The sequence below is a fragment of the Hippoglossus stenolepis genome, chromosome 6, assembly GCF_022539355.2.
Source record: "Hippoglossus stenolepis isolate QCI-W04-F060 chromosome 6, HSTE1.2, whole genome shotgun sequence".
Taxonomy (NCBI): domain Eukaryota; kingdom Metazoa; phylum Chordata; class Actinopteri; order Pleuronectiformes; family Pleuronectidae; genus Hippoglossus; species Hippoglossus stenolepis.
Window position 1 is genome coordinate 25,184,304 of NC_061488.1, and position 14,833 is coordinate 25,199,136.

The 14,833-nt window shown below is 39.8% G+C and overlaps 1 protein-coding gene across 4 annotated transcripts in view; it reads left to right on the forward strand.

Annotated features, from left to right (window-relative positions):
- Window positions 1–14,833, forward strand: part of atp2b3b (ATPase plasma membrane Ca2+ transporting 3b) — a 50,193-nt gene that overhangs the window by 9,231 nt on the left and 26,129 nt on the right. For 2 of the 4 annotated variants that reach the window (XM_035159111.2, XM_035159115.2), the window contains exons 3-16: window positions 540–737; window positions 2,562–2,819; window positions 3,973–4,098; window positions 5,183–5,308; window positions 6,972–7,028; window positions 7,381–7,422; window positions 8,167–8,331; window positions 8,662–8,733; window positions 9,374–9,516; window positions 10,375–10,507; window positions 12,969–13,078; window positions 13,206–13,340; window positions 14,048–14,154; window positions 14,438–14,513. In XM_035159111.2, the coding sequence (XP_035015002.1) occupies window positions 540–737; window positions 2,562–2,819; window positions 3,973–4,098; window positions 5,183–5,308; window positions 6,972–7,028; window positions 7,381–7,422; window positions 8,167–8,331; window positions 8,662–8,733; window positions 9,374–9,516; window positions 10,375–10,507; window positions 12,969–13,078; window positions 13,206–13,340; window positions 14,048–14,154; window positions 14,438–14,513 (1,748 nt within the window). The remainder of the gene's footprint in view (window positions 1–539; window positions 738–2,561; window positions 2,820–3,972; window positions 4,099–5,182; window positions 5,309–6,971; window positions 7,029–7,380; window positions 7,423–8,166; window positions 8,332–8,661; window positions 8,734–9,373; window positions 9,517–10,374; window positions 10,508–12,968; window positions 13,079–13,205; window positions 13,341–14,047; window positions 14,155–14,437; window positions 14,514–14,833) is intronic. The other 2 variants (XM_035159114.2, XM_035159116.2) reach the window with 1 other exon arrangement.

Consider the following 14,833-nt stretch of genomic DNA (forward strand, 5'->3'; position numbering starts at 1 on the left):
TCCCTCCTCCCTAACAGCCAATCACAAAAAAATGAAAAAAAGAGCTCTCCCTCAAACCTATTACACTTAAAGAATGACATCACCTGTTGCTGGGCAGAAACCTGTTAGAGACAGGAAGCCCTGGACCTGCTATCCTGGTCACCATGGAAACTGAATCACTTAGGGGTGAGGTTGAATGGGAGAAGTGGGTGAGGATGGAGATGTTGCAGCAAAGATGGAAATGAGAGGGAGGAGGTTCTGAGGAGTTAGTTGATGATAATTTTAACTAATTGATTTGACTGATGTGTTTTAAAACATTTTTCTAGTTTGCAAAAAGTTTGTCTTGTGGATTTTAGTTTTTGTTTGGGTGTGAATCTTGATTTTGCATGTGTGTAGCAGTGTGTGTCGACTAAATTTAAATACACCTGCATAACTCGGTGACTCACTTTATGAATGTGTGACCGTGTGTGCAGATTTGTTTTCTGTGATAATGTTTAACATAAAGAAATTTGCTAACCTTTGTTTTTCTCTCTGTCTCAACCTCGCTCTATGTCACTCAGGTCTCAGCGGGGACCCGGCGGACATGGAGCGTCGGCACCAAGCGTACGGCCAAAACTTCATCCCGCCGAAAAAGGCCAAGACTTTCTTGGAGCTTGTGTGGGAGGCCTTACAGGACGTCACGCTCATCATCTTGGAGGCCGCCGCCATCATCTCCCTCGGCCTCTCTCTCTACCAGCCGCCCGGAAGGGATAGCGAATGTGAGGATGGTGTGAGGGGGAGGGGGAGGTTATTTGGGAGGGTGCTTAAGGGCCAGATCTGGATGTGGAGATGAGAGAGGGAGGGGAAAAGAAAGGGAGAGACAAAGAGAGGTGAGGAGAAAGACAAATCATCAGCAGCTTGAAGTATCGTCCAATCATCAAGTATGGTGGTGAAAGAGGGGAGCAGGAATAAGACATAGTGGAAGTTAAGATTGTAGGAAGAGAGGAAATGTCCTTAGACAATTCATAGACCAAGACAAGATCCTTGATTTTGACCAAATTCTGGACCTTGAGCTAAGATAATTTGATCAAACTGATTAGTAACTTATCTCAGATACACAGCAATATATATTTGGTAAATGGTCTGTATTTATTTAGAGCTTTTCTTGATGACCACTCAAAGCACTTAACAGTTTTGCCATTTGGGTTCAGTATCTTATCCAAGGACATTGTGGGATGCAGGATGGGGGAGAGGGATCAAACCTACAACCCTCTGGTTAGTGGACAACCCACTCTACATCCTCGTCATACCAGATTAAATAAGGGTATAGAGGTAAAACCTCGGTGCATTTGATTGAGGGAGGGTTTTACTGTTAATCATCTTTTAATATGGCAACATGAGGTTAACGGTAAATGATGAAACATAGTATAACAGTAGCGAGTAAAGAAGAGTCATAAAGGCAATGACCAAATCAAGAGATCCGTCAGAAGTTTGCAGCAGCAAAACCCCTTAATGCATTGAACGGATGTAACTATTTTTATTTGTTACAAAGTTATTTCTTTTTTTTAAAGTCAGAGAGTATTGATTTAAAGATAGCAATGAAAACAAATGAAAGGAAAAACCTGGAAATTTTGTGACAGAAGAAGTGACAGAGAAACGGTGCCCTTATCCAAGAGGGGTCACTGAATGGTTTGATGAATAAATACATATTATATTATATTATGTATTTATATATATAAAAAACGGTGGCCTTTCGCAGTCACCAAATTTCAACCCAGTTGAACTACGGGAGATTTTGGACTGACAAGTTAGACACAGCCTCCCGCCCCACCGTCATAAAAACATCAAATGCATGAATATCTTTTGGCAGACTGGTGGAGCATCCCTCTGGTAGAGATCCAGATATGTTGTTGAAGACCTAGCAAGTCATACATGAAAATATCTGTAATCTCACCTTTGATACCTCAGGGCAGGAGAGCCAAGACAGAGAAGAAACACTCACATATACTTTGTCTCATTCATGTTGTTGTTGTGAGACTAAATCAGAAAGATCTGCTTGGTAATGATCCAATCCCTTTTATCGGTTTCACTGTTATAGGACAGAAATGCACAAAATCATAAAGAAACAAATACACAGACACAAGCCAGTGAGATAAAAGTTGAAAGACATTAGCGACTTGTTGCCATCAGCTTTCTGAGTCTGCTCAACACAGTGAGAGGTCATGATGGGGAGGAAGTGGGCTCAGTGGAAGGAAAGGGGAAATATGGAACCCTGAAGCTCTCTCTGATGCCACACAGTGCTTAAACAAGAGCGTAGTGTATGATGATAAACACAAACTCGTTGTTTGTTAGGAGATATCTACATAAATGACCCACTGTAGACAGAGAATAATATCATCATCTGTCAGGTTAAATGCTGGGTGGTTTAATATTTGGATCAGAGATGGGTTTTGTGTTTTCTTTCATTTGTATTTCCATCTTACATCCAGCTGCTACTTCAGGCAGATATAATACTATTTGCTTCAGTTGTGATATTGTGTCTCTTGCCATGTACTCCATAAAATATCTAAATCTAAATCTCCCCCTGTCCTCCCACTCTCCAGCATGTGGGGAAGGGTCAGGGGGTGCAGAGGATGAAGGCGAGGCTGACGCTGGCTGGATAGAGGGTGCAGCCATCCTGCTGTCTGTTGTGTGCGTTGTCCTGGTGACGGCGTTCAATGACTGGTCCAAAGAAAAGCAGTTCCGCGGTCTGCAGAGTCGGATCGAGCAAGAGCAGAAGTTCACCGTCGTGCGGAAAGGAAATGTCATACAGATCCCGGTGGCTGACATGGTGGTGGGGGACATGGCCCAGGTCAAATACGGTAAGGAGACCATTGCAAATGTTTATTATATAAAAAAAGGAGCAACTTCAGAAATATTTTTCCATCAATTTATCCATTTTTATTTTTTGTATTACATCACATGCCTGTTACTTCTTAGGCATTAGACAGTCAGGGACAACCCAAAGCTTCAGTACAGTTGGTGACCTTGGGCTAAGTAATATGTACACAATTTGTTCAATGAGACAATAAGACCAAGAGCAGGAGACCAGGTAAAGACATGTTCTTTATACTTTACTGTGTGAAATCTGACCTGGGCCACATATGAAGGACCACCTACTTAGCTGACGTCTTCTGACCTGCTACAATTTAGACTTATTTTTACTCTTCTCAATGTCCATATGTTGATTTTTTTGTGACCACCAACACAATGATCGATACTTTTCTTAAATTGGTAAAAATATTTCTTTTGAGCTAAGTGCCACTGTTCAGATTCTTTTGTGGTGTTGGTTTTTATTGCGTACATTTGCATCCCAGATTGGTTGTTTTCCATCTTACGTTTGATAACTTATCTGAAAGATGAGTGGGTAAACCTGCACACTTCTCATTTCTCTGAATATCTGCAACAAATAAACAATATTACTGTTGATGCTGATAATCATTAGTAATATATCATTTATTTTAAGGGCCTAACTGTTTATTAGTTGGTTTTTTTACAAATGAAATGTAAAAATGACATCAACTTACACTGAGTTGCTAGCTAAAGTCACAGGTTTTGAATTTTAATTTGTCTGTGTATTAAACAAAAAGATATACTGTAATTAGTTTATACTGTATACTGTGCATTTAGTAAAGTTACACACAACCCAGTCTTCACTCTAAAATATGCTTATCTCCTAGTATATGCTTTTTTCATATTTAGCATATGTCTTCTGTGATAATAATCAAATTTCCGGAACTGTTGGCCATTCCTGGTTTACCAGTACTGCTTTTCTCCTTGTAAAATGTGGTGCTATGTACTGTTTTACTTAAAATGTCCAAAAGATAGAAAAAATTTCCTTGTTAGTCACCCATGAATTGATGTAACCTGATGAGTACTAATATAAATGCAGTCCATGTACCATTTCGTACTTAACCTAAAAGGACATAAACTAGGAGGTGAATCAAACTCTGATCTGTGCACATCTGTGTTCAGGGGACCTGCTACCAGCTGATGGTATCCTGATCCAAGGCAACGACCTGAAGATAGATGAGAGCTCTCTGACAGGAGAGTCCGACCACGTACGCAAGTGTGTGGATAAGGACCCCATGCTGCTCTCAGGTTGGTTTTCTAGCCTTTTCTGTCTGTACTATTTTATCATGGTTTAAGACTAAATATTATTCAGACATCACATTTAGACCCCAGCTCATTTCTGTAGAGATGATCTGATTACATCCTACTACATACTAAGTATGACTTAATGAGGTTGAAGGTCCATTTTTGTTGGGGCAGAGTGGTCTTGGTTCAAATCAGTGGTACAATTTTAGGTTGTATTTGGTCCAGTTCCTGTGTGTTCAAAGGGTGGATAGAGTTACAGGATATAATGCTACCCCACAACACCACAAGCGACATCACTGTATCTTATGTCCATCAGGCGTTGATGCTGATGCTTATAAATTAACTAAATACATATTTCAATGCTTCACTAATATTTGCACATGAGACAACTGCTTCAACATATTTCTGCCTTAACATATTTTATTAATGGTTCCCATGTGTATTTAAAGTTTAATGCAATGCAAAGAAATGAGATTTAAAAATAGTACGTTTTATGGAAAATACAGATTCCTGTTTCCTTTATAACAGAATATTGTGTCCTGTAAATTAAACCTTTGTCATGTGACATGTGTCTTGTTTCTCTGTGCTCTTTTTACAACACAAAAAGGTGTGTCTGTTGTTAAGCCTGACCTCAATTATTTAAATGTAGTGGACAAAATAATAGCAACACCTGTCAACATAACACAATGTAGTTCAGCAGCACCATCCTCCAAAATGATCATACAGTTGAATCAACATCTCTGTAACATAGACAATTGAACAGTAATATACTGTTAACTGACTGTATAATTAGATGAAATAATACAAATTAAAGAAATAAAATAAACCAAAAATTGGTTTGAGTTCAGTTAATTGACTTGTATGTCCAATAAAATGTGACTATTTTATCAAACTACTTTTGTCTGACCTACTTTGGCTACACTCCAAAGGCAGCGGCAAGGGCTGAAATCACTTTTCTCAGGTTGTAACGTTCCTCACGAAGAAAACTTTGTTGTTTCACATCTGTGACCGCTTGGATGTGCACCTTTGCAAGCACCTCTGTCTTTTTTTTATGAGGTGTAAACCAGTAATCTGTTTGGACATGAAGGTACACATGTGATGGAGGGCTCGGGCAGGATGCTGGTGACGGCTGTAGGTGTAAACTCACAGACGGGCATTATCTTCACCCTACTTGGTTCTGGAGAGTTGGAAGAAGAGGTGAAGGAGAAGAAAGGTAAGTGGACGAGTTGAACCATTGCCGAGACGGTAAATGGTTATTTGCACTATAAAGAATGAACAACAGCATTATTTTTGTTGAAGATAGAAGATAGAAGAAAACCTCTTTCATACATGGACATTATCTCCATGGATGATCTGCTCTTGAGTCAGTTATCATGTACTCACACATATGGATGAATTATAGAAAGGGCACAGGAAGAGGGGCTCAAGTGATAAGGAACCTCCATTTTAAGTGACTTAAAATTTCTTGTCAGAAAGTAAATGCAATTACTGTATTAGCAAGAGATGACGAACAAACACAAAGACATACAAAATAACCAAAAATGATGCTTAAAGATATCAAGAAACACAAGATGAAGGAAATACATGAAATTACTACAGACAAAATGATTATAAAGAGACACAAAATTATGCAAAATGACCAGAAAGACATGTAGAGGCAGTACTTGTTGAGTCTCTTACAGTCTGGGGATGTAGGACAGGTGGGCTGCCTTTTCCCTGTCTGTGCCCAGGGCTCCCCTGACACACAATCCCTCCATGCTCACACACTGCAGCAGGCCTGTATGTGTGTGTACAGTTAGTTGGGGGCCTAACTGATTTCAGATAGGGGCTTGAACAGGAAACACACCAGTTTAACCTCATAGATAATTTAGCCCACATCCTCTCCATCCCTCTCTCCACATTGTTCCCTCTCCCCACCCTTACTGTCACTTCGTTGAATGCCCCCAGTCATCCATCTTTTTCTCTCACACGGTTTCTCTTGTTTACCCCACTCCTATGCCCTCTTTCACTTTCCTGTCTCCACTATGCACCCCCTCCGTTTCTCCTTTCCTCCCTTAATCTGTGAGAGAGAGAGTGAGGCTGCAGATTGAATCAATTATTGAAAGAGCAGGGGGAGAGCGAGGGAGCTGGGGAGATTCAGGGAAGAGTGTTGGTTGGTCAGTGCGTGAAACATTTGTGTATGCTCAAATTTGTTTTGGAAGAGCCCCTGCAGTCGGGGCAGAGCTGCAGACAACAACAGAGGCTACATGTAGTTTCAGAGGCACTTAAGGTTAATGCCATTACCAGTGCACTCATCAGTGCTTCCACCACTGCGGTTCTCCCTTCTGCATGGGAATGTGTGTAGCATTGTTGGCGTATTAAAAACAAGAAAACATTTGTGGCATCCTGGACTGCAGAAATGGACAGAAACTAGTTAGAATGATGATGCCTATATAAGAAAAAAATACTGCTCTCTCTTTTTTTCCTCAGTCTGTTTCCAAACTGGTAGTCGTGTACTCAGATGTGTTGCGCTCAGTGCAGCCGCTGTGGGCTGGATCATTCAGACAGTCATTTACTGGAGTTAATGCATTATTCATAAGACTTCTACAAATGCCATAACTTGTTAGTTTTTCCTCATGCAATGTGGGTTTGCTGTGGGGCTGTTTACTTTTCTCTCTGATCTGTCTCTCATTTTGAAATTGAGGTTATATTCAGTTTGTTTTTTTCATTCTATATAGTCATCTACAAACATTCTACCAATGCAGTCATGCATACAAACACATTCACTACTTGCTTTTTTTTATTCTTTCCTTTTTGCTCTCTTTTGTGTTCCCTTTTTTGCCAAATCCTCTCATGCTCCCCCAAAACCCTTCTTCCTCACACATTCCCCTAACCAGAGGACAGTTCTCAGTTGCTCATCCCTACAGATGCCAGTTACAGCACAGTCACCAATGGTATGTGAGCTAAAGTTGTCTGCCCCACCCCTTTCCTCAGCCAATAAATGGACCCCAGTTTACATTGCAGTAAAGTGACCTATGATGGACATGTACATAGACAAATGTCTTTCAGTCTCTTACCCAGTGTATGAAGATGTGTGTATCTTTACCACTCTTTCCTTTCGTATTGTTTCTTTGTGGTTCTCTGTTTCTGGAAGTGTGTCTTTGACTGTCCTGAGATCAGAAATATGAACTGTTTATGTTCATGTACTTGATTTGTATGAGCACGAAATTTTCATATAGCCTTTGTTCTTCCTATCTCCTTATCTTCCTATCTTCCTCTCTCTCACTCTCCTACTCCTTCTCTCAGGAAAACAACCTGATGGAGCTGTAGAGAACAATCAGAACAAAGGTAGGAAGTCATGACATGTGCGTGAATGTGCACGTCTGTCTGTGGTTATGAGGACATTTGGTTCAAAACCATTGTTGTGAGGACAGTGTTTGAGGTTATCACAACTTCAAAGGGGACTGAAATGAAATTCATCTCAGACCCCCGCTGTAAACATATGAGTACTGAACATATAAGTAACACAACAAATAAGTACTCAAGTGACATATAGGTACACAACATGTAAGTATACATTCAAAAAGGCACAGGGTAGGATATGAACTGCAGTGTATGTCACCCGAAGTGATGTGCAAGTAAAGGAAAAGTGGTTTTCTAGCAGTTGTCATTCAGTGCTCGTTCATGAGTTTTGGGGGTGTAGCTTTGACAAGAGGGCTGATGGGAGGGGGTGTGATTCATCAGTTGTATTTTTTCAAAGTATAGCCAGCTCTTGCTAGTTTTTCCATGATTACCAGCCATAGCTTTTAGGGGTGAAGACTTGGTTTCAGGGTTAGGGTTATATTTATATTTAAGTTAAGTTAAGTAATACATCAGGTTCAATGAGTGTCCTGACAACTATAGAGAGACAAAAGTATGTGTGTGCGTGTGCGTGTGTGTGTGTGTGTGTGTGTGTGTGTGTGTGTGTGTGTGTGTGTGTGTGTGTGTGTGTGTGTGTGTGTGTGTGTGTGTGTGTGTGTATGTGGATATGGGATGAACTTTCTTCTTCTTCAGTTGTAGTGCTGAATAGAATGTATATGTTGTGTGTTTCAGCCAAGAAGCATGATGGGGGTGTTGCCATGGAGATGCAACCCCTGAAGAGTGCCGAGGGAGGCGAGGTAGAGGAAAGAGAGAAGAAGAAGACCAATGTTCCAAAGAAGGAGAAGAGTGTGTTGCAGGGCAAGCTCACGAAACTGGCTGTTCAAATTGGCAAAGCAGGTAAAGTATTCATAAGGACACTGGACAGGTTTCACACTCTTTTATCAATTTAGCAACTTTCCACAAAGAAATTCATTGTGGAGTTGTGTGACTCATACATAGAATTGTTGTTTACTGCTGCTAACTAAAAGAAGATGTAACAGATATGTAGAGGCTGATATTCTCAGATTCTGCTGTATAAACTTCACTAAAGTGAATTTTGACACACTGTGTTGTTCATTGGGAAAACTTTACTTCATACTTAAAATAAAAACAGACATATCCTATTAAGTCAGAACAGGCTGATTGAGTTGCAGTGATAAAACGTCTCCTCTCTTTATCTCCCCACAGGTTTGGTGATGTCAGCCATCACTGTCATCATTCTGGTGCTCTACTTTGTCATCAACACGTTTGTCGTTGAAGGTCTGTGTGAACACAAACTACCAACAAACATAATTCTCATTTACTCACAGGTTATACTTGTCTCACAATGACTCACCTTGGACCTTGCAATCACTATTGGAAATACTTTGTGGTCAGATATTATATCAAACGTAAAATGTTTCCATAATATAATAGTACACAGATCTCACTGGACACCAATTAGACTTTATTAAATGGGACTGATAACAATCAATGTTGGAAGTGTAAAAATGAGCTGGGCATGTTAACTGGTTCACCCTCTGTGTCAAAACAATCATACCTAATACAACAAATAGCAAATTCTGTATGTTTAAAATTGGCTTTTTTATCACGGTTGCATGAGTCATATAGCAAAAGTGGGAAAATTCTAGAAGTCCGCCATGTGGGAAGAAAGGATTAATGAAATAATGAAAAACACTTCTGGCTTCATGTCAAACTGAGTCTAAATCAATTTTATTCATGTTGATTAACAGTTAATGCTTAGTGTCCACGGTTAATTTCCTCCACTGTGTAAATGATCAATACTATTTCTGCTATATGTTATGCTGCACGGCTTTGTTGCACAAAATATGAATACAATTTGAATTACAAAAAACTAGGCTATTTTTGGAACAAATGTGTGGTGTGGTGTGTATTGCAGGTCGGGTTTGGTTGACAGAGTGTACTCCGGTCTACGTCCAGTACTTTGTCAAGTTCTTCATCATTGGAGTCACTGTGCTGGTGGTGGCTGTCCCAGAGGGCTTACCGCTCGCTGTCACCATTTCTTTGGCTTACTCTGTCAAGGTAGACCCAACCCTCCACTTTAATGGATACTTATCAAATGCAAATATATGAGCTATTGGTTCTCTTAGCATTATAACAAATGCACAATTACACAACTGAGACAAAATAGCTCCTGTCCTGAAGATATGAAAGATTTCCACCAGATTTCCAGTTTGTACAGCAGTTCAACTGTCAAAGGCTGGAACTGAAATCCTGTGTGAATCAGTTTATGAAGTATCAGAGTGCAGCTAATTCATAAATTCACTTTACAGGTCACACAGGCTTTTGTGAAAACAGTAGCTATTCAGTTGTATTTATTAGCATCTATGAGTTGTGTATCGCTAAATAATTTTGCTCAACTATCCTCTCTATGTAAAAGGTCTGTTGCTCCATGTTAGGGCCCGGTCACACATTCGCTAATGTGTCCGGAGCAAACCTTTGCCAATCTGTGGTAGCAAAGAGGTGATCAAAAGATTAGCTTCCTGTGCAAAGCATATCGCAGCGTGGCTTTGCATGTTCAACGTTGGTGAACATTGACCCCAAATATTCGCTTCAGATTTCTGTTTGTGTGACCTGACCCTTAGCCTACACTTATTACCCTTCATTACCCAAACCACACCAATATCAGTCTTTGTATGAGTTACATGCACTGCATTTCTTTACTCTAAAGATGTATTGAATGAGAAACAGTATCATATCTGCCCCTGAATTTTCATTAAAGTGAACAGTGACTGAGTTTCCCTGATTCCCTCCCTTCCTTCCATCCATCAATCCATTTCTCTTCTGCCTCTGTCCTTCTAACCCCCCTCCTATCTATCATTTCCACCCCACCTGTCCTTCCACCCTTCTCTTCATCACTGTGTCGTATGACTTGTGTAGAAAATGATGAAGGACAACAACCTTGTGCGCCACCTGGATGCGTGTGAGACCATGGGCAACGCCACGGCCATCTGCTCGGACAAGACCGGCACCCTCACCACCAACCGCATGACTGTGGTGCAGAGTTACCTAGGTGAGCAAAAAATAAAAAAATAAATAAATGAAGCTTGTTTTTAATGATCAGTCTCGCTGCATTGGAAGGGTCATAAAGCAAGTCCGAAATCATGTGGCCTCATTTTTACTTTACTGTTATGCAGATAAGTAGGTGCTGTGGTACCCTGGTGTACTTTAAAAACAGGAAGGGTTGCTGCAAGATTTCTTTAATTTCCTTTTTACTGTAATTTTTTAATTCAAAAAAATTAATTCCAGGAAAATGCATTAACTACGCTACATTTTATATCAGAGGTCTTTAAACAAAATGGGACAAAAAGACACATTTTTTACACAAAACACATCTTTAGCTCTGGAATACTCTAAACAAAACGAGATCTAACATAAACATGGTTTCATTGAATTAGTTCAAATGTCACAGATATGACATCAGCATTACTTACATATATAAATGCATGTAACAAGCATAAAGAAGTTGTATGGTTGTGAACTGACGCTCAGGATAGAATGAAAAAAAATCACTATGAATGCTATGTTTTGGGTTTTTCAAAAGTGTGTAAACCACTGGATTAGATTAATGTAGACACTTGTGCAGTGGGTGGGTGTCTTGTGATGAACACTTGACTGGTTCTGTTCATACTTGACTGGAAAACAGTTCTTTGTCAGCCTGAATAAATACTTAGCATTGACAACTGCATTTCTTGGCCTGCATCTGTTTTATACAGGCCCACACTGAGTGACATTGCTTTGTTAACTATTATTGTTTTGCAGATCAAGCGAAGTTCTATATTTGTGTGATATATGCTAATTAAAATGAAATTTATATTTGCTGTCAGTTAATGAAGTGTTGAATTGCATCTCCATCCATTCAGGATCAAATTCAGCCTTCTACTGCTTTTCTGTCTTTTCCCAGTGTATTTCCTTCCATGTTTCCTGTTTGCCTGAGAGTTATATTTATATTTATATTTATATTTATATTTATATTTATATTTATAGTTATAGTTATAGTCAGAGCCGGTTCTGACCTCCCTGGGGCCCTGAGCAGAACTCTACTAAGGGGCTTGTGCACCATGTAAACCATTTGCCATTGCCAGATAGTAGCACACAGTTTGCTCCATATCCCGTCAGTCTAAGAATAAATAGACCTATACAGAACAGAATGAGGCATAAACAAACAATATTTATTGAACTGAGTATTTTCTTTAGAATCTTAAAGATTAGTAACTTAGGGGCCCTCTACAGCCTGTGAATTTTCAGCATCAAAATATTCCTCTTCTGCACTTTCTTGAGGCAAAGTCATCAATGATGTCATCATAGGAAATGTGTTTCCCCAGGTCAAGATTTATGCTCATCATGGACAGACCACTCAACGTTCCTGTGAAAAGGAAGATCTTACTTACCTACCTAAGATCGTTTTAGGAATTGTTTTAGAAATATTTACATTTGTAGTTAGGTTTTAGTTGTAGTTACTGTCATGTTTTAGTTATAGTTACAGTTAGTTATAGTTGCAATTATAGGTAGGTTATAGTTATTTTTATGCCTCCACGCCGGCAACAGCCAGTGGTGGGCTGTTTTCGGGTTGTCCTTCAGTCCGTACAGCTTTCCCATTCCCCTGAACGTGATATCTCAAGAATGCCTTTAGGGGGTTTCTTCAAATTTGGTACAAATATTCACTCGGATGAACCGATTAGATTTTGGTGGTCAAAGGTCAAGGTCATGGTGACCTCACAAACACATTTGCCGACTGTGACATCTCTGGAACACCATCAAGGAATCCTTTTTACATTTGGCACAAACATTTACCTTAACTTTTCATTTTATGAGCCAAAAGTCAAAAGTTAAGATCACTGTGGCCTTACAAAGTATGTTTATGTTTTTCTTGAACATAATATCTTAATTTCAGCTCAAGGGAACGTTCATTTGGACTCAAAGATAAACTGATTAGATTTTGCTGCTTGGAGGTCAAAGGTCAAGGTCACTTGTTCAAAAAAGGAGAGGCAGAGATACCCTAATTATTTCCCATAATGCTCTTCAGTACCATCCGATGGGTATTTCATCAGTACTATTAAACATGTGCTGTTAACAAAGCTCCTCCATTATATAACTGTTTTTACAGCTTCAGTGGTATACCCATGCTGACAAAACTGAACTCCATGTGTAGAAAATGTGTGGAATCCCCCTTTAAATGTTTTTGCTAAAGATCATTGTCTCACTAAAACTCTGCTGCAGCCAAACTAATTAAAAAGTACTATTAGATCAGAGAAGCCTTTCAGCTGTTGCTAACTACTGTCAGTGTCAGGCCCACAGATGGGAGATAGAAGCAAAAAGGTGTCTAGATATATGATGTCAACAACATCAGGTGCTGTTCATATTATCAGATGTAGGATGGAGGTAACAGCAGCAGATGAAGACAGCATGTACTGCATGTTGAATGTGCACAGATTATTAATCACATGTATTAAGATAAGATTGTTTTTACCCAGGTGATGTACACCACCGTGTAGTCCCGGACCCTGGACAGGTCAACCCCCGCACACTAGACCTATTAGTCAATGCTATCGCCATCAATAGCGCCTACACCTCCAAGATCTTGGTGAGTCATGCACTGACAGAGATGGCCTTGTTTCATTTTTGTATTTATTTATTTTGTCTCCTTTTTCCTCCTTGACCCTCCCACTGTCCTTTTTGATTTACTTTGCTTTAATCCTACACTCTATCAGCCACCAGATGTGGAGGGGGGTCTGGCCAAGCAGGTGGGCAACAAGACGGAGTGTGGCCTATTGGGATTTGTATTGGACCTTCAGCGGGACTACACCACTGTCAGAGATCAGATCCCTGAGGAGAGACTGTACAAGGTGAGGGGCCACACACAACATCCAACTGCGACCTTAACAAGGGGCCTAATCAAAGCTTATGAACTTGCACATCCATATCTCTATAATGATAATGCTCATATATGATCCCTGAGGTGAACAATACTCACTTCAGTGCCACATCAGGTTTCTAAGAATGTATTATAATATATTATATATATATTTCTTTGATTAACATACATGAAACATCTTCCCACAAATTCTACAAACGTCTGTCTGTATGTGTATCTCGCAAACCATTCATCTTATCAGCTGCACACTTGGTATGTGAATTGTTATTGGCCAAGGGAAGTGCTGTGTAGAGTTTTGTACGATTTGGAGACATTTATACGTTCAACAATAAAAATATTTAATTAACATGCAACCAGTGCTCTGAAGCAGTCATTGGGGGTTGGGCAGTGTGCCTTCAGTCAAAAAAAGAACAAAGTAACAATGGTGAAATGGTGAGCAAAACTGAAAGTATACCTGACGAAGAAAAAGAGAAGCACAGAGTCTATATACACAAAGGAGGCAGGTATGACTGAACTGGGGAATACTTTTCTGATCAAGCTTTCAAGGAAAATGTGTTTTTCTGACCATTGTTTTGTTCACATTGACCTGTGACCAATCAACTCCAAGAGCTCATCATCTCTCTCTCTCTCTCTCTCTCTCTCTCTCTCTCTCTCTCTCTCTCTCTCTCTCTCTCTCAGGTTTACACATTCAACTCAGAGCGTAAATCCATGAGCACAGTGATCAAGTTGCCGGACGGTTCTTTCCGCCTGTACAGCAAAGGAGCTTCTGAAATTATGCTAAAGAAGTGAGTGTCTTGGGAGGTTGAAGGAGTTGGACAGAGGAATAAGTTGTAAACATTTTTACCTTTTTGTGTTTGCATCAGAATTTGTTTGTTTGTTTGTTAGTTAGCAGGATTACACAAATAACTGAACAGATTTTTATGAAATTTTGATAAAGGGGTGGGGCTAAGAACCCATTAAATTTCATAGCGGATCCAGATAAACGGGTCTATCCAGGATTTTCTTGTTCACTTTCTTCAACATGGTGAGTCATTTTTTCGGTGTTTTCTGTCCCTTGTCTCTCTGCAGGTGCTCCTACGTCTTAGATACCAACGGAGAACAGCATACCTTCCGACCACGTGACAGGGATGACATGGTCAAACAGGTGAGACTTGAGACTGTATGTGCAAACGAGTATCTTAAGTAAGATTCATTTTGTTGAGAGAGGATTTAAGGACACTGACCATTACATCACTATGTCCTCTGAGCCATTGACCTTCATTACATGTCATCTTCAATCTCTCTCTCCTCCTTATTTCCTACTAGCTCTTTGTCTAGCACTAAAAGATTATCAAAAATAATTACTTTAAGTAATAGTTTGACAGTTTGGGAAATACACTGGCTGGCAGTTAGATTATATTGATTACACTTGGTCTGTCTGGATGATGTTAGGTTGGACTTGGGAAACAACTGGCCTTTTTGCTT